This window comes from Apodemus sylvaticus, chromosome 1 (genome assembly GCF_947179515.1).
Source record: "Apodemus sylvaticus chromosome 1, mApoSyl1.1, whole genome shotgun sequence".
NCBI lineage: Eukaryota > Metazoa > Chordata > Mammalia > Rodentia > Muridae > Apodemus > Apodemus sylvaticus.
In genome coordinates this window covers 5,938,145-5,966,113 of record NC_067472.1, presented here as the reverse complement: position 1 = coordinate 5,966,113, position 27,969 = coordinate 5,938,145, and the positions used below count along the sequence as shown (strand labels likewise).

The window sequence follows — 27,969 nt, the reverse complement described above, 5'->3', positions numbered from 1 at the left end:
GTGAAAACTATAATTTTTACAGAACATCCATTGACTTTTATTGGATTTGACAAAATCTGCATTATTAAAAGTAACCAAATTTGAGTTTATATTGAATCTGACAAATTTTACAGTCTTTAGAATATTAGGAAGGAAATGTCAACTGAGGAAGAAACAGAATAACCACATGCAAGGTGCTCCTGTCCAGTGAGGACTCAGAGCTGCAGGTGAAGACAGATGTGCGGCGGCGGCACACAGAAAGGGCAACTTGCTCACTCGGCTGGACGGCCTTCCTGCAGTAGGAAGACGAGGAAAGACGGCAGGAATTCAAAGGCATATGCAGAATGGCTTCTGTTTCAAAATGGTAATAAAAATTTTTGAAGTCATGGCACTAGGGCATCTTTGAGGGAAAGAATACCTTAAGCAGAGTAGGCTCGTTGCATAATTCTCAGGTACTACGTGTGGATTTTCAAGTAATGAAGACTTAATGATCATACTTTAACAGTGGCTATCTGTTCTTCTTTTCGCCCTCTGGGGCTGGATCTGATTCACCATCACAGGGACACTTTTCCACACAGTTTCTAGGAAACCACCCTCTTACTCTTGAAGTACCTGAGGGAGAAAGTGATGCCACAGTGAAGCAGGTGGCAGGACCAGGTGACATTACCGGGAGCAAGCTCTACTGCTTCAAGTGAAGATAAGTTGTTAAGACTTCCTGCTGTCCCCTCAGTAGCTCTCAGACACAGGCCAGGGAAAGGTTTCCAAATGGTTCTACCAAGCTAGGGAATAGCAAATATCTAGTTCCTATCCCATCAACTAGGAACAGTGCTAGTGTGGTCTAAACAGTGCCTAACCAGATCTGCGGTTACTTAATATGTGGTGACTGTTCAGGCATACCATTGTAGTCCATTCCAAGGATGACCTTCCTAAAGCCTCTCTGCATTTCCTTCTTAAGTCTTTTCTTGTTTTCTTCCTTTTTTTGAGAGAGAGTTTTGCTATGTAGTTCAGGTTCTGCTGTGAACCTATGATCTTCTGAATACTGGGGTTATAGCTATTTGCTCCCCACATATGAATTTCTATACTAGAATCACCAAAGCTGTTATATGGAGTAGACTTATGATTAATCCCAAGTATTTTCTTTAAGAACATCCCAGGTTGATCTTTAAAATTTTAACCTTAGTTTTTTTTGTTTTGTTTTGTTTTTTGGAGATAGGGTTTCTCTGTATAGCCCTGGCTGTCCTAGAACTCACTCTGTAGACCAGGCTGGCCTCGAACTCAGAAATTCACCTGCCTCTGCCTCCCAGAGTGCTGGGATTAGTAGTGCACCACTACCGCCCGGCTTTAACCCTAGTTTTAAAAGGAATTTTCCCTTAAAGGGGATGCGAATATGACACGGTGTGTGTGTGTGTGTGTGTGTGTGTGTGTGTGTGAGGGTTGAGGGGGAGGGGAGCTGGAGCCTGATTGCACAGTTCCCAGTCAGTCTCTGTATCTGTAGCTTGGGCTGTGAGCAAGCTGCTTTTGCTTAGCAGTTCTGAGCTTCAGCTTTCACTGATAACCAAAAGACAATTCCTGCCTAAGACATCCATCAGAATTTGATTAATTTTAAAAATCAGCATACAGAATTATGAATTTTCTCATGATAATGGTTCTTCTATCCTGCCCTCATCTTCCTCCTAATCCTCTTCTTAATAACCAATTACCTCTCTTTTAAAATCTTACCCGTTCTAGTTTAAACATACCCAAACCACCGGCTAGAATCTACATATGAAAACAGGTTGTAGTGTTTGTCTGAGCTTCATAATGAAAATCAGTTGCATACATTTTCCTGGAAATGACATTTAATATTTCTTTATATATGAATAAAAACTTCACTGTGTGTAGTGTATGTACTGTATTTCCTCTACCCATTCATCTACTGGTGAATACCAGGCTGTTTTTTCTTTCCTTGGCTACTGTGAATAGTTCAGCAATAAATCATTGTGTGCAAGTGTCAATGTGGTAGGACGGAAGACTCATTTAAATATGGAAGTTATTTTTAGTTTTTGAGAAGCCTCCACATTGTTTCCGGGTGGCTGCAGCAGTCTCCCATCCCAACAGCAGTGACAGGGGCTCCCAGCCTCCACCACAGTCCTTGTCACTTGTTCTCCTTGCTGGCAGCGATTTACTTTCTGTGTTTGAATTCTGACCTCCCAAGTGCTCCTGGCTTTTGTGGCTACTGACAAGAATCTGGGATTATTCTGACAGGTCTGCCTTTGCCTTTCCTTCGCATTTTCGACATCTTGACTGAGTTCTTCTCTGACCCTGACTATTTAGGGCTCTCCACGCATTATGCATCTCATGTTTGAGTATCCATTTCTTCCTCTCAGTTTGTGAAACTTTCTAATTTCATTGACTAAACTGCCTATGAAATTAAGACTATCTCCCAATTTTAGTTTGTTTTCTTAGGTTTAGTTTCTTGAATGCATTCCAGAGGTTTTGGAAGTTTCTGTCTTGCTGTTTTTGGTTTTTTGAGTACATCACTGTCTCGAGCCATTTGTCCATAGCCATGTTCTGCCTGGTTAAGCGAACACTGGTTTTGGGGTTTTTTTTGTTTTTTGTTTTTTGTTTTTTGAGACAGGGTTTCTCTGTATAGCCCTGGCTGTCCTGGAACTCACTCTGTAGACCAGGCTGGCCTCGAACTCAGAAATCCACCTGCCTCTCTTTTTTTTCTTTTTTGATTGGCTTTCACTTGCAGCATTTTTGTTTTTCTTTGGCAGTCTTAATTACTTACTGAATTTTTCCTGCACTTTTAAATTTCTTGCCAAATGACTGACATCACTTTAGTAATGTTCTTATCTAGGTTCTGAAGAGGTTTCCTTACTGCCCTCCTCTGCTCTCCATTCTTTACTGGACAGTGATCCTTTTAGGATGCAGGACTCTGAAGGTTTCCCCTGCCATTTTAGCTAACTCCATAGCTTTGGTTTATGATTGAGAAGCTGTGAGCTTGGGTAGGTGCCCTTGAGCTGTGGTCTGAGGTCTGTACATTTCTGTGCTCTGTATGTCTGTTGGGACGAAGGTGTCCTCTGCTACTTCCTTTCCCTCTGCTCACTTCTCCTTAGTTTTGTTTGATGTGGGTTTTTCTGGTTAGTGTCTTCACTTCAATAGCATGTAAAGACAGCAGCGCTGGTGCTCATCTGCGCTGGGAAGGCAAATGCAGACTTCAACTGTGCCCCTCATGGGGCCTGAGGCAGCAGCACTGGGTTCTGAATGGGGCAAATGTAACTTGGTTTTAGGCTAAGAGCATCAGTAGGTAAAGAGGGCATGGGAGGGAAAGAAGAGGATGAGTAAAGCAGGAATCAAAGTGCTGGCTTTGGAGGTAAGAGAAACAGGACAAGGTGGAGGAGGAGGAGGAGGAAGCCTCAGGCAAGACTATACTGACAGACACAGCCTAACAAGGAAGCACAGAAGTCAGGATCAAACTGAAGAGAAAATAGTGAAAAGAGGTAAGGTGGGAACAAAGCATTGCAGCCTTGGCCAACAGTTCTTCCTAGCTGCCTTTGTAGCAGTCTGCAGGTAGGGATGCTAGTCTCAAATTTCAAATTCAGTGATCTCTTGCTGATGAGAGGCATTTCTGTGGGGAAGTTCACTTCCTGTTGGAATTCCCAGGTCTTGGACCACTCCCCTGTGCTCCACATCAGTTATAACTCTGATTTTTAGAACCGTTTTTGTTGTTGTTATTTTTGTTTGTTTTCAATTCAAGGCTTTCTGCAATGAGATTCCAAGAAAGCATGGATTTCTTTTTCTGACAGACATGCCAGAAGACATGAGGCTCACAACACAGCAGCAGATTTCACTTTCACTTAGTACCCTGGGTGCCCACGAAGAATCGCAGCTCCTAAGTTCACGTGTCACCACAGCCAGTCATATTCTAGGGCTCTCTCTGCACAGGCTATAGCTGCATATTGGCAGCTTGCACAGGGCTCCTCCAGCTCACTCCTCTCACAGTCCATGTCCAGGAGGGGACAGCACCTTCATGGAAGCTGCTGGCCAGGCCCAGCATAAACAGCACGATACAGTCAGATGCTGCCTGAACCTGGCCTTAGTATTTCTCCAGATACTTCTCTTCTAGGAATAGAGTCTAATTGTTTAATCTTGACTTTGTCTTTGACTGGGTTGTGTCCAGGTGGCTTCTAATCTGCCATATTACCCACAGATGCCTATGGGAACTGTATCTGCCACATAGTCAAGTAAAGACTTAGATGATAATAGCTATTATCAACAAAACTTGATAAATATAAGTGCTGCAGAAAAATGTGTAAGAAGCATCCTTGTATGTCTATATAGTTTCCTAAACGTTTTACATGTGATTATGCATAAGTTATTCTTAAGAATTTGGGGTTATCGCTAACAGTCACATACTTTAAACATACCCTTCCACTTCCATACCTTCTATGAAGGAATCATCAAGAATTTTGTCTCCATACAACCAGTATCTGAAACATTTAAAAGGTTAAATTAAATATTTTGAAGTTAACGCCACTGTTCCTGTTGACTAAATGGAGCATTCCCATCTCTTACCGTAACCCTCTTGTTGCTAAAATGAACTCTCCTTTCTGCAGCTGAATTCGAGGTTCCTCAGTGCAGGGGCTTGTGAAGAAGGTTCTGATTCCTCTGTTCACAGGGCAACAGGCACCACTGTAATCTTCTATGACTTTATAGCGAACCTGCCATCAGTGGTCAGAAGAAGAATCTCAGTATTTACTATATCTGCGTTCTTTTAAGCTTGAATAAAAAAATTTAAGTTTAGATCCAAACTATCAAATGATAAAACATCTCTCCCACGAATTTCCCATCAGGGAAGGATATTTCTTGTTTTCTGGATTCTCTGATCCATCATTTCAAGCACACAACTACTATGAATATGATCTCTGTCCAGGAGAACTTTCTGTAATGATGGAAGTGTCTGCATATTTCTCTCTGGTCTTAAATAGGTTGCTAACTAGACAAGTGGCTATAGGGTGCTTAGCGTGGCTAGTATAAACAGGACCTTGATTTTTATTGTATTTATTTTTAACTTAGATCCCCCTTTGGGTGTAGATGGCATCATCACTATCTGATGGTGTGGTTGTAAATGTGGTTTCATCAGCTGACTAAAGGTATTTTTCTAGGCCAGCAGTATATACTGACTAAATGCCTTAGAAACCTCAAGCTTAAAGTATTTCAAACAAGTCAACAGTATCAGCTGGGCATGGTGCCACATCTTTGATGCTAGCACTCCAGAGACAGAGGAAGGTAGGTTTGAGACCATCATGGATACAGTGAGACAGTCTGAAAAAAAGTGAATTGCATTGTATTTCAACAAATATAAGGAAATAATGATCCCTGGCGCCCACATGGTAGGAGATTCCAGCAAAACTCCCTGTACTATACATGCATGCACAATAAATAATAAATGCAATAAGAAAGGAAGATTATTTAATAAAAGCCAACTGTTTTAAGTTACAACAAAACACAATGTCCAAATGGAGAAAACAGGAATCAGTACCATCGCAAATAAGCCACTTACACTTCTGACTCTCTTGTCCGCTTTTTGTTTCAACTGTTCTATCTGGTTGGAAGAAATAAAAGGAAACAGATGAAGTATTCTGTGTCAGTACTGAGCAGCCTCTCCCTTCCGTCAGTGTTGAAGGTGTCCCAAGCCCCGTTTCTAGCATTTCTTATTGTTGAGCCACAGTCTGGGATGGAGCCTTCTCAGAATCTGCTCTTTCAAGTCTTCACCTCTGTGCACTCTTGGGGTGCTCACACGGCACCAGGGTTAGGGAGGTTATAGTCTTTGTTCTCTCAAGCTGCTAGGCTGAGTTGCAGTGATTTCTCTAATGGACAAACTAGAAAACTCATTGCTAATGGGTCTCAACTAAAGTTTTCCCCTTTAGTCAGAAACTACTGATGGAATTGTATTAGGCTGAGTATGGAAATACAGGGCTGGCTGTACCTGGCCTTAAGGACAACTGAAGGACAGGCTTGAGTGCTAAGGACAATCAAGGTGTTCACGCAGGACAGAAGGTGGTTAAAGGCCAGATTCTCTGGACTTTATGACAGCAGTCTAGAATGTTCAGGAAAGAGTTGAATAAAGGAAGGTCATGATGCTAAGAATCCCTATGTATATCAGACTCACTTTGACTTAGGGAAAACTCAAGCACTACAATATGACTACAGACTCTCAGGAAGTTGTGGGAGTTAACAAAGTAAGCACAGAGGATAGAGGAAGGCCCTTTAAACAGAACTACTCACTGTTAGGCTGTACTGGTGACACCCTTCTCGTATTGGCCACTCTAGTCCATCTCCTTCAGGGACTCCTGACCATGTAAACACCTGTTTAAAGTTCTTCCATTTACTTCCCATATCATAAGGGAAAACGAAGACTTCATCCAGCTGGTAATACTGAATTCGGTCTTTAGCCTGTGGAAAACAAAGGTGGAAAATGGCAGCCACTTCTACCTGCAGTGGCTTTTGCTAACACATTGCTGAGAATACTAACTTTTGAAATTTGTGTTACTCATAAAAATACTTTATTGCTGGACTATTAGGAGTGTTGTCAGAGAATATAATTTAATCACAGTATAGAGGGGTTTAACTGAGAATACTAACCTTGCTTGTGATACCCCAGAAAGCACCCGACAGGGTATGTCTTAGGAACAAGCATTCCAAAGGTTTATAAAAGAATTAGCTAACTGTATCCTATGCAGAAACCCTTCAGTGCTTATGGTTGCTTCACAGCACAAGAGAGTATAGGTAAAAAGAAGTGATGCTGTTAATAGACTCAGGTCTTATGGTCTTATGGTTAGCCAATGCCCAGGAACTTAATATGGAGGCACTATTTTACAAAGAACATTTTGCAAACTTTGTGAAGGAATTTCATGTGTTGTGTTTTGTGTCATCACATACACACACACTGTATCTTCTATTACAGGTCATATTCCAATGGCACAGCTTATATTCCAGGCATTTAAATGGATAGCTCTCTCTGGACATAAACTAGCTCTGAATTTCTTAAAGTCTATTGCCACCTAGTGGTACAAACATGGATTATTTTATTTGAAAGCAAGTGTAGCCCCTGTGCAAGCACATTCAACATTAGTATCTGGTAATCTTAGACATTTTTGGAGAATTTTATTTCCTTATTTGAAGTTTTGTCTGTGATAAAGTGCCAGTTTTAATAATTTCTAGATTAACACAGTTTTATATAGGGCCATGATCTTTAGCAAAACCCGCCAGCTGCTATCAGCACTGATTCCCATCACAGTCTCTACACCATTCTGCCTTCCTCAGATTAACCCTGTGGTGTGAGAGCTGCTCTTTGACAATACGGATTTACTGAACTTTATAAATCCTGAATAACAGAGAGTAATTATCCCTTCCCTGACCCTTCCCCCCCCCTTTTTTATATAAATCAAAGATTGAGGTGCTCAGAGTGCAGCTCAGTGCTAAAGCACATGCTTGGCCAAATGATAATATCAGACTCTTCAAGGTGGACTGAATTTCAAAAACCAAAATATAAGCTATTTCATATGAAAAAAAATGTAAAGATGGTAAAAATAATGAAGACACATGTCTGCCTAAGAGAAGCACTCAGTGACACAGAGACAGTATCAATACCACACTAAAAGCAAACACAGGCACATGGCATTCTTACCGGAAAAGTCAGTAAATAGTACTCAGCCAAGCACAGACAGTAAAAGAAACAATACCTAAACTGTATCTTGAGAGGAAAAAAATTAGGTAGAAGAAAAACATGGGAAAAAACGTAGAAGTATAAAGGTATAAGCTCTGAGTGAGATGGGGCAGTGGAGAGAGACTGGTGAAGGAAACGGGGCACTTTAAACAGGTGGACAATGTAAACAGGGAACACTGTAAATAGGGGGACATTGTAAACAGCCTCATACTGCATGAGCTATGGAAGCTGAACTGTACCCAGGGTTCAGCAAGGACAAACTTCTCATAATGATCCTGACATCTGCAATGTGGGTAAACCACCAGGAGCCTAGAAGGACACTGTGTCAGTTGTCACACTGTGTGAGATGCACTAAATCTCTGTGTTCACGACTCCACCAATAGATCTATGATGGAGATACCTCTGACCCCCAGAGCACTGGAGGCTGAGGCAGGTCTGGGCTGGAGGGAAACCATAGCTCAAAAATACAATAAACAAACCAACACTGCATGTCCACAGAACATATACACATTTTTTCTTATCTTTATTCCCAAAACAGTAAGTAGTAACTATTTAGATAATGTATTAGGCAGAGTGCTCTAGAGGACTAGAACTTGACTATGTGGTGAATGTGGTTTCAAAGGTAAAGTCAGAATAGCACCGTAACAGGTAAACAACTGAAGGTGTCAGCACCCACATGAAGCAAATTCAGGCTTTCAAGTGAAAATGATAATTTTGGAAAACTTATATTCATTGCCATGATTCTGAGTTTACCCATATTCAAAGAGACTCCTATTTTAATATGAAAGTTATATATGTTGCTTATAAGTAATTAAATATAAATGTTATGAATTTTAATATAAAAGAGTACAAAAAAGTAATTGACAGAGATGTTCCCTGTTGGCCTGGGGAAAGGCTCAGTGACAGACTTGCTAAGCAAACATGAGATTCTAAGTTTCAGCTACAGGCCTGGGATGTCTGGGAGGCAATCACTTGTCAAGTTTTAATGTAAAATCAATATCTATCGTTGTCTAAAACATCCATCAAAATACTCCAGACTTTCCCACTTAGTCTGTATGAAGCTGGTCTTTCCACATAAACGTCAACCAAAGTAATATGTCTCAAGAGATCCTAATGCAGAAGTAGGTGTGAGATTTTGTCTTCTGTTAAATCAGATTAAAGAGATTTGAAAATCTATAAGATGAGGACACCTGCCCTAATTATCTATCAAAAGTAATTACTTTTTACAAAATGTGATATTAACATAATGGATTGTCTTTAATTTTTTTTTATTTTACAATTTTTTTTCACTTAGAAAATATGGCAATTATCTGTGTGCACCACATATACACAAGCTCATTAGTGAACTTGGTAATCTGGGGGAAATATAAATAAAATGACTTTGAGAACACAGGGCCTGGGAACTGGGCTCTAAGTTAAAATGCACAGACTGGGTGCCAGGGACTAACCCTGCCCTAAGATGGCAGACTTCCGTTCTACTACTGTTTTGCCCAGCCCACGTAAACACTAACCACACCTGGCCCTGCGTGGCTTTCGAGAACAGATAAAGCAAAGAGTTCTGACAAGATGGCTGTTATCGGCCTGAATGAGAATGTGGATGTCTTCAGTTCTTTGCTGAGGGAGCTCCTTATGGTGGAGGAAGTCTCAGTGCCCCCTTGCTCACTTTTCCTGCAGCCACGCCAGTGACCCAGGGTCACATCCTGTCATCAGTAAGCTAGCTAATCAGTGCTTTATACTGAAGGAACAATTATTAAATTTACCTTTTCTTCAATCCATGATTCAATAGAAGTTTTGTTTCTGAGGATAATTTTTATCTAGAAATGAAATGACAATGAAGTTTAACAATGTTACTTTGGTTTACTTCAGACCATTATCATCCTAATTTCGAGATAGCTTTTCTTATTCTATCTCATAGATGAAGCCACCAAAGATGGCAAATGTTGAGCAGCAGTCAGTATGCAGCCCATCTAAACTAATGCATTACAGTATTACGCCCAACTCATCATGCCCACCCAAAGCACAGCTGAGTCCCAGAGACATAGAAAGGAGTAACACAGGTTATGCCCGCCTTACTTTCTTTGCTATAACTAAGTCCATGTGTGAACAATTTTACATCAAGATCTTAATTTTCTTTAAATTAATGTCCTTAATTATAAGAATTAGGAAAAAAAATCCAATCTCTGTGCATTCCCCAGGAGCCTCATTTTCATTAATATCCATGAGTCCCAAGCACACAAATGGGTGACTATGAATGAGTCACTTAACCTTTTCAAAGGTCACTCATTTATCTGTGAGGAAGGCATTCTTCTGTCAAGCCCTTTTGGGATGATTTGAAGATCATGTAGGGTGAGAGCATTTTTCTCAACTATAAAGACTTATACCAGGGTGTATGTCTTACATACAGAGGCTACATGTTCTGGCAAAATTACCTCAAAATTTCCTACTGTACATAGGTGATAAGCTAATTGCCTATAGCTAAGCAAAAGTACTTTCTCCCCTATATTCATTTTATTTTATCTTACTTTATCTTATCTTATTTTATTTTATTTTTTCGAGACAGGGTTTCTCTGTGTAGCCCTGGCTGTCCTGGAACTCACTCTGTAGACCAGGCTGGCCTTGAACTCAGAAATCTGCCAGCCTCTGCCTCCCAAGTGCTGTGATTAAAGGTGTGCGCTACCACTGCCTGATACTCAATCTTTACATGCAGGTTTACCTCTTTCTTTGCAATCAGACCCAATAACATGGCAACTTTCAGACGGAGGTAGGTAAGAACTTTACCTGTATGAAAAACAACATCCCAACAGCTATGGTTGTTCCCAAAGCTAATCCCAAGGCAAACAAGGTGGCAGCAAATGCAGCCAATCCGAAGGGAACAATTGGAGGAGGATCTCTCCTGGCTGCACTCATGTCAATCTTGACTGTGTTCCACCCGAAGGACAGCTGCAAGCAGTAACAATGCACATGTGAAATGCGTGCTAGGGCAACCACACTTGAGAAGAGGGGCTACAGCCACCAGAGCTGACTCAGTGGATAATGCACTGGCTGTCTACGTTTCAAGACTGAGTTTGGATCTCCAGCACTCACATACTTGTTCCACAGGCATGTGGCCCTCCTACCCTTCCAGAGTCTGGAAGGCCGAAACAGGGAATTCCCAGGGAAAGCTGGTAGTCACCCTGAGACAAGATCTTACAATTTTATCAACTCCCAAGCTCAATAGAGAGATCCTGCCTCGGTGGAAAAAGTGGGAGCCATTAAGAAAGACTCCTGACGTCAGCCTTGGACTTCCACAGGCATGCACCCACCCCTCCCCACATGCACCCACACACATGAACATGCATGCACACAGGCAGACTACCCATGGGGGGAAATAACTTCAACAAAAACCCCCAACATGACCAAAAAGATAATAATAGTGATATGTTGGCAAGGCAACTGCAGCAAATGGCAGTTTCTAATGAACACTTGGCTCCCACTGCTGTGCACAGCGCCTTTTTTCTTTTTGGAGTGTGAGGAGTCAAACCAAGCGCAGCACACACACTAGGCATAAGGTCTAACACTGCGCTGCAGACAGCCACAGCTCCACTATTCGTTATTCTTCAGTTTAGTTTTGGATGTTTCCTCAGAAGAGTTTCCTGCAAACACCAATAGTCATAAACAACAAGGGAACACTACGCCTCCACTGTCTCCTTGCTATTGTAAATTTACAGTATTCTCCACAGCAGCAGATCCAGCACGTTCCATAAACAGTGCTCAAGAGCTGGCAAGGTGCTGGATAAATAGACCCTGCAGATGTGTACTGCCTGGCATGTATGATGTTCTAAAACAGTGGCTTTTAACCAGTGGGTCTTGAAGCCTTTGGAGGTCACAAATCAGATATCCTACATATGAGATATTTACATAAAAAATTATAAAAGTAGCAAAATTATAGTTTATGAGGTAGCAACAAAGTAATTTTATGTTTGTGGATCCAAAAAACATAGAACTTAGTTGCTAACATTAAGTCTGGAGAGCTCATATAAAAATTCAGATTCCTAAACATTGGAATATTAGCACTACTATGTTAGGACTGACTGAAAACTACAAACTGGCTAAAAACATATGAACTGACCCCTCTGTGAAGGACAGGTACTGTCCAGTGTTTTGTATACCTACTGGGCCTGTGTCCCTCTCTTAATTCCAAGTCTATTTAGAGTTTTTTAAAAAATGTGTACGACCTCTGAACTTTTTATCTCAAGCTTAGTGTCCAAAAGTTGACACAAAGTGTTTCTGGTTGATGTGTTATTTTTACAAGTGTGCTTGCTCCATGGTCCAAACTAGGAAAGGAATGTCAATCTGCTACAAACACTGAATGGAGTGAGATGGAAAGTCCCAGGGTCTCTTCTGGTTCTTTCTGCTCACTAGATTCACCATAACCACCAAGTGAGAAGTGTAATAAACCATGGATAAGGGAAAACAATAAACATAAATTTCAACAAGAGCATAAAATGCGAGTTTCCAGAATAAAATAATCTGTCCTTATTTTCAAGGGTAAGGGCTTTTTAAAAGGAGGAACTGATAGCATAAGCAAAGCTGCTGTACCAGCTACGTCCCAACAGTGTGGTCTCTAAAGCGACCTTGTCAGTGACCTTGATAAGGTTACTTACTCCAAAGAGCCGGAAAGGGAGTATGGTACTGTCTCACCCACCCGATTATAAAGCTGTGTATACATTGTCATCACAAAGATGAAAGCAGCATGTATGCAGCCCAGAGGGGCCAACAGGAGGAAGAGCGTGAATGAGGCGTGGTTCTGGTGACCACAGCAGTTGTTGATCCAGGGACAGTGGTGATCCATCTTCATTACACATCTATTAAGAAAAATGTGGATGAAGTAGAAAGCAGAAAATCTGGTCCACTTTAGCTCTAGTTTCCAAAAGATCAAGCAACAAGGAAACCAATACGTTCAGGAGTTACGGGATTAATTCTCATAAAGTAGATACATCCTTATGACTTTTTGAGGTTATAGATGGTGGCTTCTTTAAATTTCTAAATAGCACAAGAGTGAGCTGACATGACAACAGCTTCTACAGCAAGCATGTCTGCCACAATTTGCATAAAGAAACCGTGTAGGTCCACCAGAGTCTCAGTACAAGAGAGGAAGCTCGGCTGCTACTCCTGCAGCTCAGACTGACACAAAGTCACACGTGACTCCAGACTGACACAAAGTCACACGTGACTCCAGACTGACACACAGTCACACGTGACTGCAGACAGTGAGTAGAAAGCTCTCCAATCACAACTGCAACTTCCTTCCTTTCTCAGTACCTGTTAGAAACAGAGCTTCTGGCCCCCACAAACCTCAGCACGAAAGGTGGTATGGGAAGCAGCCTCACAGTACTCTTGTTCTGTCTCTTTGCTAAAGAAAAAGTTCCTAGCAACAAACCAGATTTTAGTTTAGATTTCCTAAATTTCGTATTAATCAACAGATGTTGCCAATAGCTAGGTCCTGGCATATTTTGCATTTTTATAGTGTTTCAGTTTTCTTCCCATTAAAATTTTGACAACATATATGAATGAATCTGAGAAAAACCGGTCTAATTCAGACTCAAAATAATTCTGAAGCTAGTCAACATTGTAATCAATGGATGCCACTAATCCTGACACAGCAAATGAGAAAAGCTAAAATAATAACTTTTAATTTGCTTTTGTGGGTTGAGAAGCAGAAGGTCTATATATTTTTCTAGGAAAAAAAATCTCTTTCTTCTAATAAAAGAATGAATTATCCATGTTGATATTTAATTGCAAACTAACCTTGCAGACAAGTATTTTGATACTATTTCTGACAAGGTGAATGCCTTGCTGTGCTGGTTAGCTTTTGTTAACTTGACCCAAACCTACACATCCTAGGGAGAGGGCCCAAGAGGAATGCCTCCATTAGACCGGACCGTGGGAATTATCTAGGCATCATTTTCTTGGTCGTTGATTGACATGGAAGGAACCAGCCTACCATGGGCAGTACCACTTACAACTAGGTAGGCCTGGCTGTCTAAAAAAAACCTCAAAAACCAAAACAGTAGCTGAGAAAGCCAGGAAGAGCAAGTCTAGCCAGCACTCCGCAGTTTCTGGTTCAAGCCCCTGCCTTGGCTTTCTTTGACAATGAGTGTAACCTGAAGCCAAATAAAACCCCTTCCTCCCCAAAAGTGCTTTTGGTCAGTGTTTCATCCCAGCAACAAAGAAATAAAATCTGACAGTTTTAGGGAACAAAAATGGATTCTACCATCCTGATGGGAAATACAACAAAAAGGGGAGAAGCCAAGTGGACAGGCACAGTAAACAGAAGTCACCTACCTGTTACACTTCCGGCAATGATGTGAGCGTGGCGCCTTGTACGCTTGGCAGACTTTACAGTACTGAAGATACATGCTATCCTGAGACTTTTCCTTGACAGAAAAGGAGGCATGTCAGTTACTTGACCTACATGGTAGCAAGCTGGGTTTTATGTAGGAAGGTCCCTAGAGTGCTTTACATTTCTTTTATGGATGAAGGGGAAGGGGTCAGTAACTCATATTTTCAATGCCTGTGTTTTCACTAACATATTTTACGTGTTAAACTGTAAGGACAGCTACATTCTATAGATTTCTCAGAGATTATTTTTCTTTTCTGTTCTACACAACCTGAATCTGGAGTCAGCTGGTTCTACTTAAGGAGATTTAAGTCTCTTCACTCTTAGTGGGAGTTGTTTTAGATAACCTGACTAGGATTCCAGGGTGAAGTATGAGTTGATACTTTCTGAAATTTCTCCATCCTTAATTACTGCCCCGGCCATCTTTCCTCTTTGAGTCATTTCAGGAACTCCCTAACTGGTCGTTTTCTCTCATCTAAATCTCTGTATTATCAAAATACTGTTCCTACATAGTCCTCTGCCAGGGCTTTGCCTAAAACATCTAGACATCCCTGTGGTGCAAGCAGCTCCCACATACTCTGAGCTAGCTGCCACCCTGCCCCTGTCCCTGCTGTTGCTTGCTTGTTTGTTTTGTTTTTGCTTATTTTGCAGTTATACAAGGTGCTTCAGTTTCTGGATATGTTTTCCAACATGTTCCCAACCTGAAGTGTCGTCCTCCCTTTCTTCTTCTCTGGAAACTTGCTATATTGACCAGGTGGGCCCAGCTTAAAGATGACATGACATGCCTCTGCCTTCTCCGTGTGGAGATTAAGGTATGGACTATCACACAAATCCTTTAAGCAGCACCACCACCAAATCCCAATAGGACAAGTTTTCAATTGCTTTGGAAATAGCTAAGGTAGATCACTATTTTCAAATAGACAAAAGTTCTACACATAAGTAATCGCCAATAACTGGAGTATCACCAGTGTCTCCTAGGACAAAGGATGATTAGGTAAAAGCAAAATGTAATACAATGGTAAACTAAACACAAATTATGCAATGACCATTGTCAAAATGGATCTTTCTCTTACCGGTTTCCACCCCCGAGGGACGAAGCCAGGACCAGCAAACATGGCATTGAAATAATTATAAAGAATCATGACAGTCCAATTTATCAACATGATGAAATTCACACTTCCTCCAGTTGTATGTAAGGGCCAATACCACAGGACAGAGTCAATCATGGCCATTGTAGAACATATTGCTATAACACTAAGAGCTATTATGGGACCCCAATGACACAGCCTCCTTAAGTCTTGAAGATTTTCAAACTTGATTACTGAGCAGAATGTACCCATTTTGGTGAAGAATGACTTCTTTCTTCTAAAGAACTAGAGGTTTCCTTTTTCTGTGCACACATTTCTGTGTGTAACAAGTCCATGTGTGTTCCTGAGTTGTCATGCCTTCAGCTGATGGGGCGTTGATGTGGAGCATGCCATTTTTACTGGTGGCCTCCAGAACTCTTTATCTCAAGTAGGAGAATCTAGGTTGGTTTGAAACACAGCCTAAAGAAAACAAGATGGGAAAATTCCGTTTAAAAAGTCCATACGCCATTTATTTAACTCCAAGAAGCACTGAATCAGCACCTCAAAAGCACACTAGTATGGGGTTCACATCTTATCAAGCACAAAAAGAATTACTTTGGACCTATCCAGAACACAGTCCGAGCTTGAAGTGCATATAAACCGGACATATTAAACAGCTTTACTCCTTTGTTCAAACTGCCAGAAAGGATCGGCTACTCTGCGCTTAGTGGATCGTTTGACAGAACAAAGGCTTAGGGAGCTGAGCAGGGTCTTATCTAATTATTACTTATCTAATTCTTCCTACAACAGGAACTGGCTTAGAGAGACTGTGATTAGATCGCCCAAGGTCACAAGTAACAGCTGAGTCCAGAACAGAAGCCAAGGCACCAAGCTTCTTTTAGGACGTTCTAAACTGCCTTCCAAAGAGTTGTGAGTTAACTGTGACATGCTCCACTCATATAACACTTTGTGTATTATAAGTTTAACCGGCACTTGTTCTCCGATGCGCCAATATTAGCAATCGATCGGGGTTAAAGGTACAGGAACAAGGGTGAGATGAAAAGGAGAAAGCCGCATGTGTGCGTGAGAAAAATCACGACTGAAGGCAGTGCACGAGAACGAGTACAAAGCAGATTTAAGGAAAAAAAAATTAATTAATTCCCTCCGGGGGCGAGGGAGGGAGAAGGGAAGAAGGTACGCACGGGGGAACAGTTGTAGACCTGAGTTCTGAATGGAGTGAAATGGGCCGGGAAAAGACCTATGATACACGGGTATGACGTATGCGTAACGGATTCCCACGGAGCTGACGCGCCAGCCCGATGCCTGCCTCAGTTTCCCGCCCATGCAGTGGTGCGGGATGCTCTGGGATCTTCACTCACGGGACAAACGTCTTATTAAGCGAGGCTGGGCTCGATATTTTGGCGATTCTGGCTCGACTAGGTCGGGGCGAAGACCGCCTCACAAGCGGGTTGCACCCCCTGCGGTGACTCCCACCTCAGTCTGGTCTCCGGAGCCCGCTCCACGGCCATCGCATTTCCGGGACGGCCTGGGCTCACCGGAATAGATTCTCTCCTCCTTATAGCTCTGTCATGAGCACTTCGGTCCTAAGCAACCCGAATGCGAACCCAGACGGCGAGAACTGCACGAGGAACTCGGACCCGCGCGTCTCTGGCTCACACCGCAGCTGTGAGGCTCCCGCCCGGGCCCTCGGCGCAAGCTCCGCCACAGTCACTTCCGGCAGGTGCGCGGCGTCAGTCTTCCCTCGGAAAGCCCGCGCCTGCAACTTAGAGCTTGGGGGCGCTCCAGCCGTTCCCCTGGATGTGCAATGTGGGGGAAATGTTTTCTGTGATACCCGAGAGCATGTGTGGGTTTTCGTAGGCTTTGTTTTTTTTTTTTTTTGTTTTTGTTTTTTTTAGGGGGTCACTGAAAGTGAACTTTTTCTTTAGTTTTACGTTCGAAGATTGAGTGGAAAAGAAAAGGCGCAGGCAGCGCAGTTTCCGGAGGACAAGGACTGCGTAGAGCAACCAGGAAGCGGCTGGGCTGGGAGTTGTTCCCGGTTCCCGCTGTGCTGTGGAGACTTCTTCACAGGGTCCTTGCGCCGAGGCCAGGCGCCCTTCGCGAGTCCTGCTCAGAGCTAGAACCCCGGCTCCGGCCGGCCGTGCCCGAGCTGACATGTCTTCCGACTTCGAGGGGTACGAGCAGGACTTCGCAGTGCTCACTGCTGAGATCACCAGCAAGATTTCCAGGGTCCCTCGGCTCCCTCCCGGTGAGTACCCTGCCCGGCCGGGCGGGGGCGGCCTGGAGCGCCTGGGGCCGGGGAACGCCTCCAGGGCTCGCTGGTGTCGCCGGCGCTGCGCGAGGCTGGTGTGGGCGGTGCTGGCGGCCCGGGGAGGGCTGGGTTCTTAGTAGTTGGTTACGATAGGCACCGAATGCGCCTCAAAAGCAAAGCACCTTCTGCATGGGAACCATTTGGGGGCGTGGGGGTGGTGGTTGCCTAGTTCTTACCCCACCGTGGCCTTTTAAAAGCTTGTGTAGCCTTGGAAACATTGCTCTGCATCTTAATTTCTTCTCTATCTTTTTTTTTTTTTTGGTCTTTTGTAAAATATAATTATGAGATTATTAAAAGGAACTGTATGAAAGTGTCAAGATTGTGGATCTGTAAATGCAGCAGCGTTGTCGTTTTAGTAAATAAGATTATTATCCTTATTCCTGGCACACTAGAGTGACAAGCTAGGATGCCTGAATTCAAGTCTAACTCTTGCCACTTAGAAGTTGTCTCCTTGGCAAGTTTTCGTTATCCTTCAAAACTTCCTTCTTGGTTTGAGAGATTCATACCTCTCTCAGGGCTTTTGTGAAGATTAATTGATAGACATCTGTGAAGATGAAACTTGGTACAGGACAATTTTGCTCACTTAAGAATTCAGCATCTCCCAGGTATTACCCTGCATGCTAGGTTGTCAACAGTGTGAAGGTGGGAGGTCTGATTTCCTTGACATTTCTTTTCTAAGGGCTCAGAAAAATGTGTGTGTGTGTGTGTGTGTGTGTGTGTGTGTAGGTGAATAAACTGGATTGTAATATATCTTGTGACTTGTAAAATAGTGTTTTAGGATTTTTCTGTAAGTACAGATTTAATTTGAGTAGTTAGTAACAAATTATGAGTTTATTTATTTATTTTTTTTTTTGGCTCAGTTTCGTTAGGGAAATTGAATGATCACTGGGCTGCTGAACTTGCCTCTACTTCAGCTCTGGAGCATACTGTCTAGGAGAGATGATTCTCATTGGTCTGCAGAATTGTGGGTATCTTCACTTTCTTACCTGGTTAGCCCAGTAAAGGTGACAGCAGTAACTTCTCTTGAATCTAAGTTATTCCTCATCCCCCATCCAGAATTTCCCCCAGTCTTTGTTTATAAATAATTTTCTTCCTCGTCACCCCCTCCCACCTGTTTTCTGTTATTAGGGATATTTGCTCGGATCCAGGACCTCTGAGCCTCCATCCCACTGACCTCCTGAAGTCCCAGTTAGCTCTGAAGGAGGTGCCTGATGTCTTAGAGAGGTTTATGAGTTCAAGGAAGGGAGCAGGGGGAGAGAGCCAAGATAGCATATACCACAGAGCTGTGTTGCCTTAGATTTTATGAAGTGGATGATGGCCTCCTGCCTTCACAATACTTCCCCTCTCCTGTTCTCTTCAATCCCACTTGTCTCTGTTGCCCAAGATCATCTTGATGTTGTTGCCATTTTTGTATGAGACTTTGAATTGAGTCCCAGAGCCTCAGAGTACCATGCAATTGCAGTTGGATTTTGCTCATTTTGGATTTTAATGTATTTTGTTTGTTTTTTAGCAGTAGAAACTTTTTTTTTTTTTTTTTTTTAAATTTGGGCAAATAGCTTTAGGATTGAGAGACTGTTTTACAATGTGATGTCATTCTGGGCACAAAGTTGTGAAGACTCTTTCTTGTCTCTGTGTTTAAAATTCTTACCACATAGAAGGAAACAGTTGAATTATTTTAAAAGATAAAGATACTGTTATCCTTGTCCTTATATTCAGTGTAATGTGAGACCCACACACAGCAACTATGCTTCATTTGAAAGGAGATTATATTGTTGACACTGTGGGGAAAATGCATACTTATGTGAATAATTAAATCATTCTTGAACATACAGTGATTTCCCTCTCAATGTCCTTGCTCCCTCTCTAACCTGCTCCTGATTGATAGAAAAAGATATTCTTCCATGAATTTATGAACTAACAGGAATTAATAATGTAACTGTGACAAAAGTAGTATGCTTGATATGGGATTATATAGTTACCAATAATTATATTATTAATTAACATAATAATTACTGTAATTACAATATCTCACAGAATCACAGTGGCTGTGTCTCTTAGCTAAAAAAGACCCAGAGAGGAGCTGTAATTTATTCAAACTAAAAAAAGATTAAAAACTTTGGAGCAAATTTTAAAGTCCTAACAGATTATTTAAGTTGCAGTGCTGAGACCCTGTCAAGGTGAGCCGTTCTCTGCTGTGCCTGTGAACATGCTAAGGAGACTTCCAAAGAGAATAGGGAAAAAAAAAAAAAAACCAACCCCAAAACCAACATTCTGAAACTTTATTTTAAAAACAAACTGGTTATTCTGTAATAATTTATTAATAAAAAACTTTGCTCTTTGAAGTGTTTGAACCTTCACTAACTTTAGTAGCTGTGATCTATTTAGATGGGTGAGTCCCTTAATGAATACACTGTGGTTACTGAATTTGATGATTGTTCTGTGGGAAAGTCAGACAAATCAGGGAAATCAATGAGCCAAGTCCATAACCCACGTTACATTCCTGAATTGTGAATTTCTTAACAGAAGAGGACTTTCTGCATGGCGGAGCTTCCTTCACAGCAGGCAGGCATTGTGGAGGGTCTCCAACAGAATTTCACTTTTCAGTTACTTCTTTATCTCCCCATGGTCAATTGTGAATCCTCTTAGGTTTATAGTTAGAATGTACCAGAATGTATCGTGACACAATGATTATGACTCAGGCTGCTGGTATCAGACCTGTTTAGGATCCCACTTCTGCCTTCTGCCTAACCTTACTACACGTGTAGTTGTGGACATATTTCTTGGCTCTGTCAGCTCACCTCTTCCATCTGTAGAGTGGGAGGAAGGGTGCTCATTTCAGCCTTGTGACACGAAGATATGAGGCATGGCACACCAGCAGAGGAAGCACAGCAAGCCGGCCCCTGAGAGATGTCCCCTCTCTATGGGGCTTCTGGGCAGGGCTGGCTAGGGTCCAGCTCTTCTGACCCTGTCATCGAAATTGTACTTTAAAGGGAACTTTGAATGTTTTGCATGCCTAATCTAGAGTGAAGTTAAGTCTCTTGATGCAAACTTACATTTGAAGAGAAATGGGCGGTCCGGGCTTTGGGATGTGGAAGTAGAAATGGTGTTGAATTCTGGTGATGAAGGGAAGGGAATTGAGGGAGGGGAGTAACAGATGCCACGAAACTGGTGTTGCTTAGAAGGAGACACTTGGGTCATGGAGCAGCCGGCACCCTGTGCGAAGTGTAGGAGACCATTGAAGCTGCCAGATAGACTTTTTAGTTGAGTTCACTGGGGAGACAGCTGTCAGCTGCTACATATGGTCCAGTTCCTCTTTATAAACAAGTATTTATGGAATTGTAGTCATCTTTGGGTTATCAAATACAAATATGTGTCAAGTATGCATATACATACCTGCTTTCATTTTTACACTTCTACACATTGTCTACACTGTAAACCTAGAGGAATCTTGTTCCCTAAGACACTTTATAGTCAATTTAAGTAATGACTTCATTTTCTGTTTCTGGTACTGGGTGTGGGGTAAGCCTTATCTCTTGTTAAACCTGCACTCAGTCAGCTATACTCCTGACCCGGGATGTTTTACTTTTAGAATAGTTGAGATTATATAACAATCACAAAATGATCTTCATTTCCTCATGCCTGGGCCCTGTTGACACCTCGTCATGGTACGCTTGCTGCCTGTCCGTTATCATCTGTTATTGACTGTAGTTTGTACGTTCTTCACATCATTGTGTTAGGACTAGAAAGAATGCATTTATTGTTTTTCAAGCCTAATGTCCTTTTGGTGCTCCAGGATCCAGGCATGGATCCTACAAAATATGAAGTAGTCATAGCTCTTAGACTTCCGTGGGCTGTAACAGTTTCTCAGAACGCCCTGCTGCTAGTGAGCAAACGGTGTGCTGGAGTAACCATTGGGATTTTCCCAGTTTTATTTGCTTATTTGCTTTTTCCTCATTTTAAAAACCATTTAGAAAACCCTAGGTAAATTTTAAGATGAATTGTCTGTTGTCCAGCGTCCCAACCCAGCCTGTGGCACAGTGGCTTTGGGTTTGGAATCAGAAGTCAAGACTTTAAATACCTGTTTCTTTTACCATACTTTACACTTCTTAAAAAATGTTTTAAGATTGTTGTTTTATGTATGTAAATGTTGGCATGTGTGTGCACCACATGCTTGAGGGCTGGTGGAGGCCAGAAGAAGGGTCACATGCCCTGGAACTGGAGTCACAGACAGTTGGCAGCTACTGTATGTGCTAGGGACTAAACCCTGGTCCCCTGCAGGAACACTGGTGCTCGGAGCTGCTGCGTCCTCTCTCCAGCCCTCATATCTTATCCTTACCAGTACTGAAAGCACAAGAGTACAGAGTTACAAGATCTCGCCCAGTTTGTTTTTACATATGAGTTTTAAATTATAGTCACAAATCAGTGATCCCCATTTATTACCATGATTACTTAGCAAATCCCTGTGATCATCACTGTATCTGCTGTTTTGGGGATGATATCTTCCAGAGAACTAAACTCATTTTTGTCTCCCTCATAAGCATATGACACCTCTTAAAAACTCAGCCCTTCCTTGGATTGAATTTCCACATCTTACAGAGCCAGTGTTCAGTGTAGTTTATAACCTGCCAAAGAATGATCTGTTTGCTTTACATTTTCTGATCTGGTTGATCAGAAATGAGTTGGATATATTAAAGTAGGTTGCTCTAGAGCAGTGGTTCTTAACCTGTAGATTTTTGAACCCTTTCACAATCACAAAATGATCTTCATTTCCTCATGCCTGGGCCCTGTTGACACCTCGTCATGGTGCACTTGCTGCCTGTCCGTTATCATTTGTTATTGACTGAAGTTTGTACGTTCTTCACATCATTGTGGTTAGGACCCGCAGTTAAAACAGATGTTTACATTGTGATTTATAACAGCAAAATTACCGTTATGAAGTATCAAAATAGCTTTATGGTTGGGGGCCGCCACAACATGAGCAACCGTCTTAAAGGGTCTCAGCATTAGGAAGGGTGAGAACACTGATTCAATCTATGTTGTATAATTATCATCATTTCTTTGATTTATTGCTTGTTTTAGATGAGAAGAAGCAAATGGTTGCCAATGTGGAGAAACAGCTTGAAGAGGCCAGAGAACTGGTGCGTATCCTTAGGGGTACTGAACACAGTCCCGTGAGCCAGGTCCCAGAGCCTGCTGTGTGTGCTGTGGACATGCATGGACCATCAGGTTTCCTCTTAACAGTCCATTCCTTTTCAGATTAAAGGAAATTAATAGCTTGTAGAGGTTTTATTCTTTTTAATAAAGGCGGCTCATTAAATGTCAACCTCTAATTTTATATTCCTTCAGAGCACATCTCCCAAAGAACTAGTGTTTTAGTGCATGATCTTAGTAGCTAACATTTGATAAAGGCACAGCACACCTTGTATTGGGGTAAGCATATTGTGTTGTAATCTTTAATTTTCTCACAACACCTAAGAGATAAGGATTGTCTTTCAAAACTGACAAAGGTCTGAGATTTCCATTAACTTGGGATCAAAAGAAGCTTGCCAGTCTCTATGGGTGCCCACGGAAGATGTGAGATTTCTTGTGTATGCGTGTGTATGCACATATTCATTTGCATTTCTGTGTGTGTGGAGTTTCATGTGCACATGTGTATATGCACACATAAGTATGTAGGGTGTGGAGGCCAGAAGTTGATATCAGATATCTTCTTTAATTTTTCTTCACCTTAGTTTTTGAGGCAGGGTTTCCCTCTGGATCCCAGTCTCACTGATTGAGGTAGATTGTCCATCCAGCTCCAGAGATCCCGTGTCGCCTTTCCGAGGATATTACTGAGATTATAGGCATGCCTCTTGCCACAGCCAGCTTTTATGTGGTTGCTAGTGATCAGATCTCAGCCCCTCAAGTTTGTGTGATAAGCTTGTTGCTGACTGAGCTATTTCCCCTAGCTTGTAAGACATGAAACTCCTAAGTCTGAAACCGAAGCCTTGTGTTACAACAAAAGCAGCTGCCAGAGTTTCAGCTTGGCTGCTTCACTTCCTCGAGCCCCCATTTCCACAGGGGAGATGCACTCTTGCTTCCACCAGGAGCACAAAGCCTGGGAAGAAGCCTCTTCTTGTCCCAGAGAGACACATTGCTTTCGTTCTTCAGCGTTGCTCTGTATGGATGGACTTTTGAGACATGGTGTGGCCAGTGAGGTTAGAGCATCACATTCATGCTCAGGGAACCCTGTAGGAGCATCAGTGGATTGTGGGAGTGATGCTGAGACTGTTGTCACCACAGTCCTAGATGAGGACCGACCCAGGCTTAGGGAGGCTGGGAAACCCACCTGAGCGCCACACTCTCCTGTGCGCCCTGTAGGTCTTGTGCCTGCATGAGGTACACATAGAGCCCTGGCTCAAACACTGCTTTTTCATAACAGTCCCTAAGTCAGCAGAAGAGAGAGAAGTATTTTGTTTCAGTGTCGGGTTTTGAAAGCCAAGTGTTGGTAGAAACTGTTAGATTGTTGCTGTGTATCATGGCCAGGTGAGTGCATGGCTTTTCCGAGTACTGAAGGGCATTCTTTGGTGTTTCTTCAGTGTCTGTGCTAGTGGGCGGATGGGTTTCCATTAACTGCTATTACTCGCTCGAAGCTCTTGGAGCACTAACTTAGACATGGCTAGGGATGCAGGCTTCTTGATATATATATATATATTTTTTTTTTCAGAGCCTCCTTGGACCATCAGGCAGTTCAAAGACATTGTGAGTCTCTGGGAAGGCAGAAACTTCTCTAGGGCACCTGGTGAGCCTAGTGTTTCTCAGTGTTGCTTCAGTGAGTAATGTTTTTTAGGGGAGCTATGTACCAGAAGCAGCAACAGCTTTGGCCTTCCAAGGAGGAGGTTGTTCTCCATTGCACAGCAGCCCTCTCCTGGGTGGGGACTAGCACCTTCAGAGGTGTTCCTGCATTTTCACTGTTTCTGGTTCGCTGTGGTCAGAATGGCCAGCTGTCTTCATCCCACGTGACTTCTCTGTGCTGTGGGTGGCTGCCACTGTCTCCACCTCCATGTCCACGGTTCTAATGCCTATCTTTCTTCTTCATCCTTTCCTCTTCCTTCTCTCTGTCTTTATAGTAATGGTTTCTCTCACACCTCTTGGCTTGCATGTGCAGGCACTGACTTTAGTTGTCAGAGCAGCCCACCAGGACACTTGTTCCTTCCGGTTGCTAGGATAATTATAAATGACACAACTGGTCAGTTCTTTGGTCTTGAGATTTTGTTTTCTGCTTGATCTTAGCTGAGATGCCAACAAGTGATGAGGACGGCTCTCCCGCACCGCTCTCCGTGGCGGCTTGGTCCCCTCTGCACTGCTGTTTGTCTTCACCATCTGAAGATGTTCTGTTTGCTTGACCCCAGGAGAAAGCTGGTCTCCTTAGGATTGAGGTTCTGCCATAGGCAAGCCCTTAGGGAGCTTACAATGCTTTCTTATTACTGATAGAAAGATTTGGATCTAGAAGAAGCATTTCTCTGTGTTTAATTATTTCTGCTGAATTATTGTTTTGCTGATATCTTAGATTATTTATACACTGTTCCTTTGATGAGGAACCTGGCAGAAAGCTTGGTAGTTTTGTGTCACTGCCAGTCATGACTTACCATAGTCTATGCACACTGTACTTTTTGTACTGACTATGTCTTCTACTCTCCAGTGGCTGCATGAGTGTTGTGAAGACAGAATGAGTGTGTGTTGTTCTTCTTCTGAATTCCAACAAGACATATGTCACCTTGCCAGCAGTAAATATTTTCAAAGATGCCCTCTATGTAGTCCTATTCAGTGCAGTGCTAGAGTCTTAGCTAGATGCCTCTCTGTAGTCCTATTCAGTGCAGTGTTGGAGTTTTAGCTAGGATGATCTGATGAGAAAGAAATGAAAATAGTACAACTGAGGAAGGAAGAAACCAAACTAACACCCTTTTATGATAACATAGCCCTGTTTAAAAGACTCCATTCAGATCTGCTGTGCACCTGCAGCCAGGCAGTTGGATATAAAATCACTATGCTGAAGTCAGTAGTTAATGAATGAAATTACTAAGAAAGAGACCAGGAAAAATTTTCCATTTACCATTCTTCAAAAAGAAAAAAAAATTAAAGAAAAGAAAAAAGAAAAAAGAAAGAAAAGAACTAAAAAGAACTAGGAACAAACCTGTGAGGGAGATGAGAGGCCTCTGTATATAAACTTTAGACACTGAAGATGTTGAAAAAGAGACCTGGAAGATGACAAGCCCTTTGTGCTTATGGATTGACAAAATTAATAATATGAAAATGACTATATTGTTGCAAATTATTTACATAGTCCATGCACTTTCCATCAAAACCCCAGTGTCATTCTCCACAGAGCTAAAAAGAGCGATCCAAAATTCATATGGATGCACAAAGGACCCCACGTAGCCAAAGTAATCCTAAGCAGAAACTACAATGCTTGAAGCATCATGATGGCCAACTTCAGATTATACCACAGAGCAACAGTAACTAAGGTAGTAAGGGTTCTGGCACAAAACCAGCCAGGTTGCCATATAGAATAGAGAACCCAGAAATAAACTCACATAGCTACAGCTACCTTTTTATTTTTACATAGTTATCCAAAACAGTGTAAAATAAGGCACCCTCTATCAGTTGAAAATGAATTACAGACCTCTACAAAATTCTTGAAACTGCTAGGGCAAGCATTTGAAATCTATTTTTTTTTTAAAGATTTATTTGTATTTGTGTGTACAAGCACATGTGCATGTGTGTGGATGCTCACAGAGACCAGAAGATGTTGTCAGATCCCCAGAAGCTGGACTCACAGAAAGCTTTGAGTCACCTGGCAGAGGTTCTAGCAATCAAACTCAGGTCCTCTGCAAGGCAGCAAGTATCTCCACCTCTGAGTCATCTCTCCAACCCTGAAAAACACTTTAAGATACAGATAGAAGCAAGACCTTTCCTAAAAGGACTCCAACATCACAGAAAATAGTTCCAAAGACTGACAGATAAGATTACATGAAGTTGATCACAGGGCAAGCAATAACTCCTAGAGTGAAGAAACAACTGACAGAATGGGAGAATATCTTTGTCAACTGAACCTCAGATGGGTGGGGGAGGCTACTATGTAGGAAATAGAAGAAACCTGCAAAAATTGGATGCAAATCTTCTAGTAAAAAGACAGGCTAGTAAAAAATGCTCCAGATCATTACCCGTTAGGGAAATGCAAACTAAAACTGGAGGCTCCATTTCACCTGGTCACCATGGCTGACATCAAGAAGACAGCAGGGCAGGGCAGTGGCAAATGATGTAATCTCAGGAAGGGTCAGGAGGAGTGGAGATTCAAAGGTCATAGAAAGTTCAAGTCCAGCCTGGAAAGAATATTAAAAAAAAAAAAAAAAAGCAAATAAAAAACCCAAAACTCAAAAAGGTAACCAATTCCATCAAAGTTATAAGGTGAAAGTACCCATCTCTGCTGTTATGAACAGAAACTGGTAGAGGCATGCAGGAGTCACTGTGGAGGTGTTCTTAAACCACTAAAGGTAGAAATGCCGGATGATGCAGGGATGCCACCACTACATATGCCCAAGGGACCTATGTCCTGCCACAGAGATGCTTATACATCCATGTGTACTGCTGCACTGTGCACAGTAGTTAAGCCATGGAAGCAGCCTAATGCCCACCCACTTATGGATGGATGAAGAAATGTGGTACATATATAATGGAATTACATTCTCCTGTGAAGAAAAATTGAATCATGACATTTGCAGGAAAGTGGATGGAACTGGAAACCATTATGCTAAGTAGAAGTAGGCCAGACTCAGAAACAAAAAGATTTCTTGTTTTTGTAGCTCCTAGATTTGAGAAAATAGGTGTGTGAGGAGAGGGAAGTGTAACAGACTAGGAAGTTGACTATGAGCAATGTTGAGTTCTTAAGGGTGTGGGAAAGAAAGAGATGGTAATTGAGCACATGAGACTTGAGAGAAGACAGTAATGGGGGAGTCAGCCAGCAGGAGGGAGACAGGGCTTGTATAAGGAAGAACAAAGTGTGTGTGAGCATGCCATATTACAACCCTCTCTTTCTATGCTAACGTAAGAACTAAAAACACAAAAGCAGGAAATAGTGGTGATTGCAGAGAAGTACTTATAATGCTTGGCAAGTGATTTAGCTGATTGTCACTTCTCATTTGTGACAAGCTGCATCAGTTACATGATCACTCGTTGAAAAGGGCTAACTGAAAGTATCTTATTTTCTCATAAGTAAATATGTTGTATTAGTCAGAGTTCTCTAAAGTCATAGAACGTATGGGTAGTCTCTATATAATTAGGAAATTTGTTGATGACTTACAGTCTGTGGTCCAACTCCCCAACAATGGTCAGCAGCAGCTTTGGATCGAAGTCCAAAGATCTAGAAGTTGTGCAGTCCCACGAGGTAAAGCAGGCAAAGAAGAGTGAGTCTTCCTTCTTCCGATATCATTATGTGGGTCTCCAGCAGAGGGTATGATCCAGATTA

At 42.2% G+C, this 27,969-nt stretch overlaps 2 protein-coding genes across 10 annotated transcripts in view; one reads left to right on the top strand and one right to left on the bottom strand.

The window, feature by feature from the left end:
- Nucleotides 1–8: 8 nt before the first annotated feature.
- Nucleotides 9–16,852, bottom strand: Zdhhc6 (zinc finger DHHC-type palmitoyltransferase 6). Of its 5 annotated transcripts, none has more exons than XM_052183426.1 (11): nt 16,631–16,852; nt 15,406–15,616; nt 14,015–14,106; nt 12,375–12,534; nt 10,469–10,630; nt 9,451–9,504; nt 6,250–6,417; nt 5,525–5,566; nt 4,537–4,682; nt 4,405–4,451; nt 9–591 (listed from the first exon to the last, which is right to left on the bottom strand). In XM_052183426.1, exons 2-11 carry the CDS (start codon nt 15,490–15,492, stop codon nt 488–490), a joined length of 1,062 nt encoding a protein of 353 aa, XP_052039386.1. In that variant the 5' UTR covers nt 15,493–15,616; nt 16,631–16,852; the 3' UTR covers nt 9–487. The 5 variants fall into 5 exon arrangements, with proteins under 5 accessions (XP_052039386.1, XP_052039396.1, XP_052039403.1 ...); XM_052183436.1 differs by having other exon boundaries at nt 16,693–16,852; XM_052183443.1 differs by lacking the exon at nt 16,631–16,852 and adding an exon at nt 16,339–16,510.
- A 10-nt stretch (nt 16,853–16,862) lies between these two features.
- Nucleotides 16,863–27,969, top strand: part of Vti1a (vesicle transport through interaction with t-SNAREs 1A) — a 308,900-nt gene continuing 297,793 nt past the window's right edge. For 2 of the 5 annotated variants that reach the window (XM_052183483.1, XM_052183466.1), the window contains exons 1-2: nt 16,863–17,402; nt 22,545–22,603. In XM_052183483.1, the coding sequence (XP_052039443.1) occupies nt 17,309–17,402; nt 22,545–22,603 (153 nt within the window). In that variant the 5' untranslated portion in view covers nt 16,863–17,308. The remainder of the gene's footprint in view (nt 17,403–22,544; nt 22,604–27,969) is intronic. The other 3 variants (XM_052183476.1, XM_052183503.1, XM_052183493.1) reach the window with 2 other exon arrangements.

What these genes read in the sequence shown, in the direction of transcription:
- Zdhhc6 (XM_052183417.1), bottom strand. Translation starts at nt 15,409, where the DNA reads ATGGGTACATTCTGCTCAGTAATCAAGTTTGAAAATCTTCAAGACTTA. An exon ending in GTCACCAGTACAGCCTAACA is followed by an intron (nt 5,567 to 6,249) that starts GTGAGTAGTTCT and finishes TCTTCCAACCAG; the next exon opens with ATAGAACAGTTGAAACAAAA. An exon ending in TTAGCAACAAGAGGGTTACG is followed by an intron (nt 4,452 to 4,536) that starts GTAAGAGATGGG and finishes TAAATGTTTCAG; the next exon opens with ATACTGGTTGTATGGAGACA.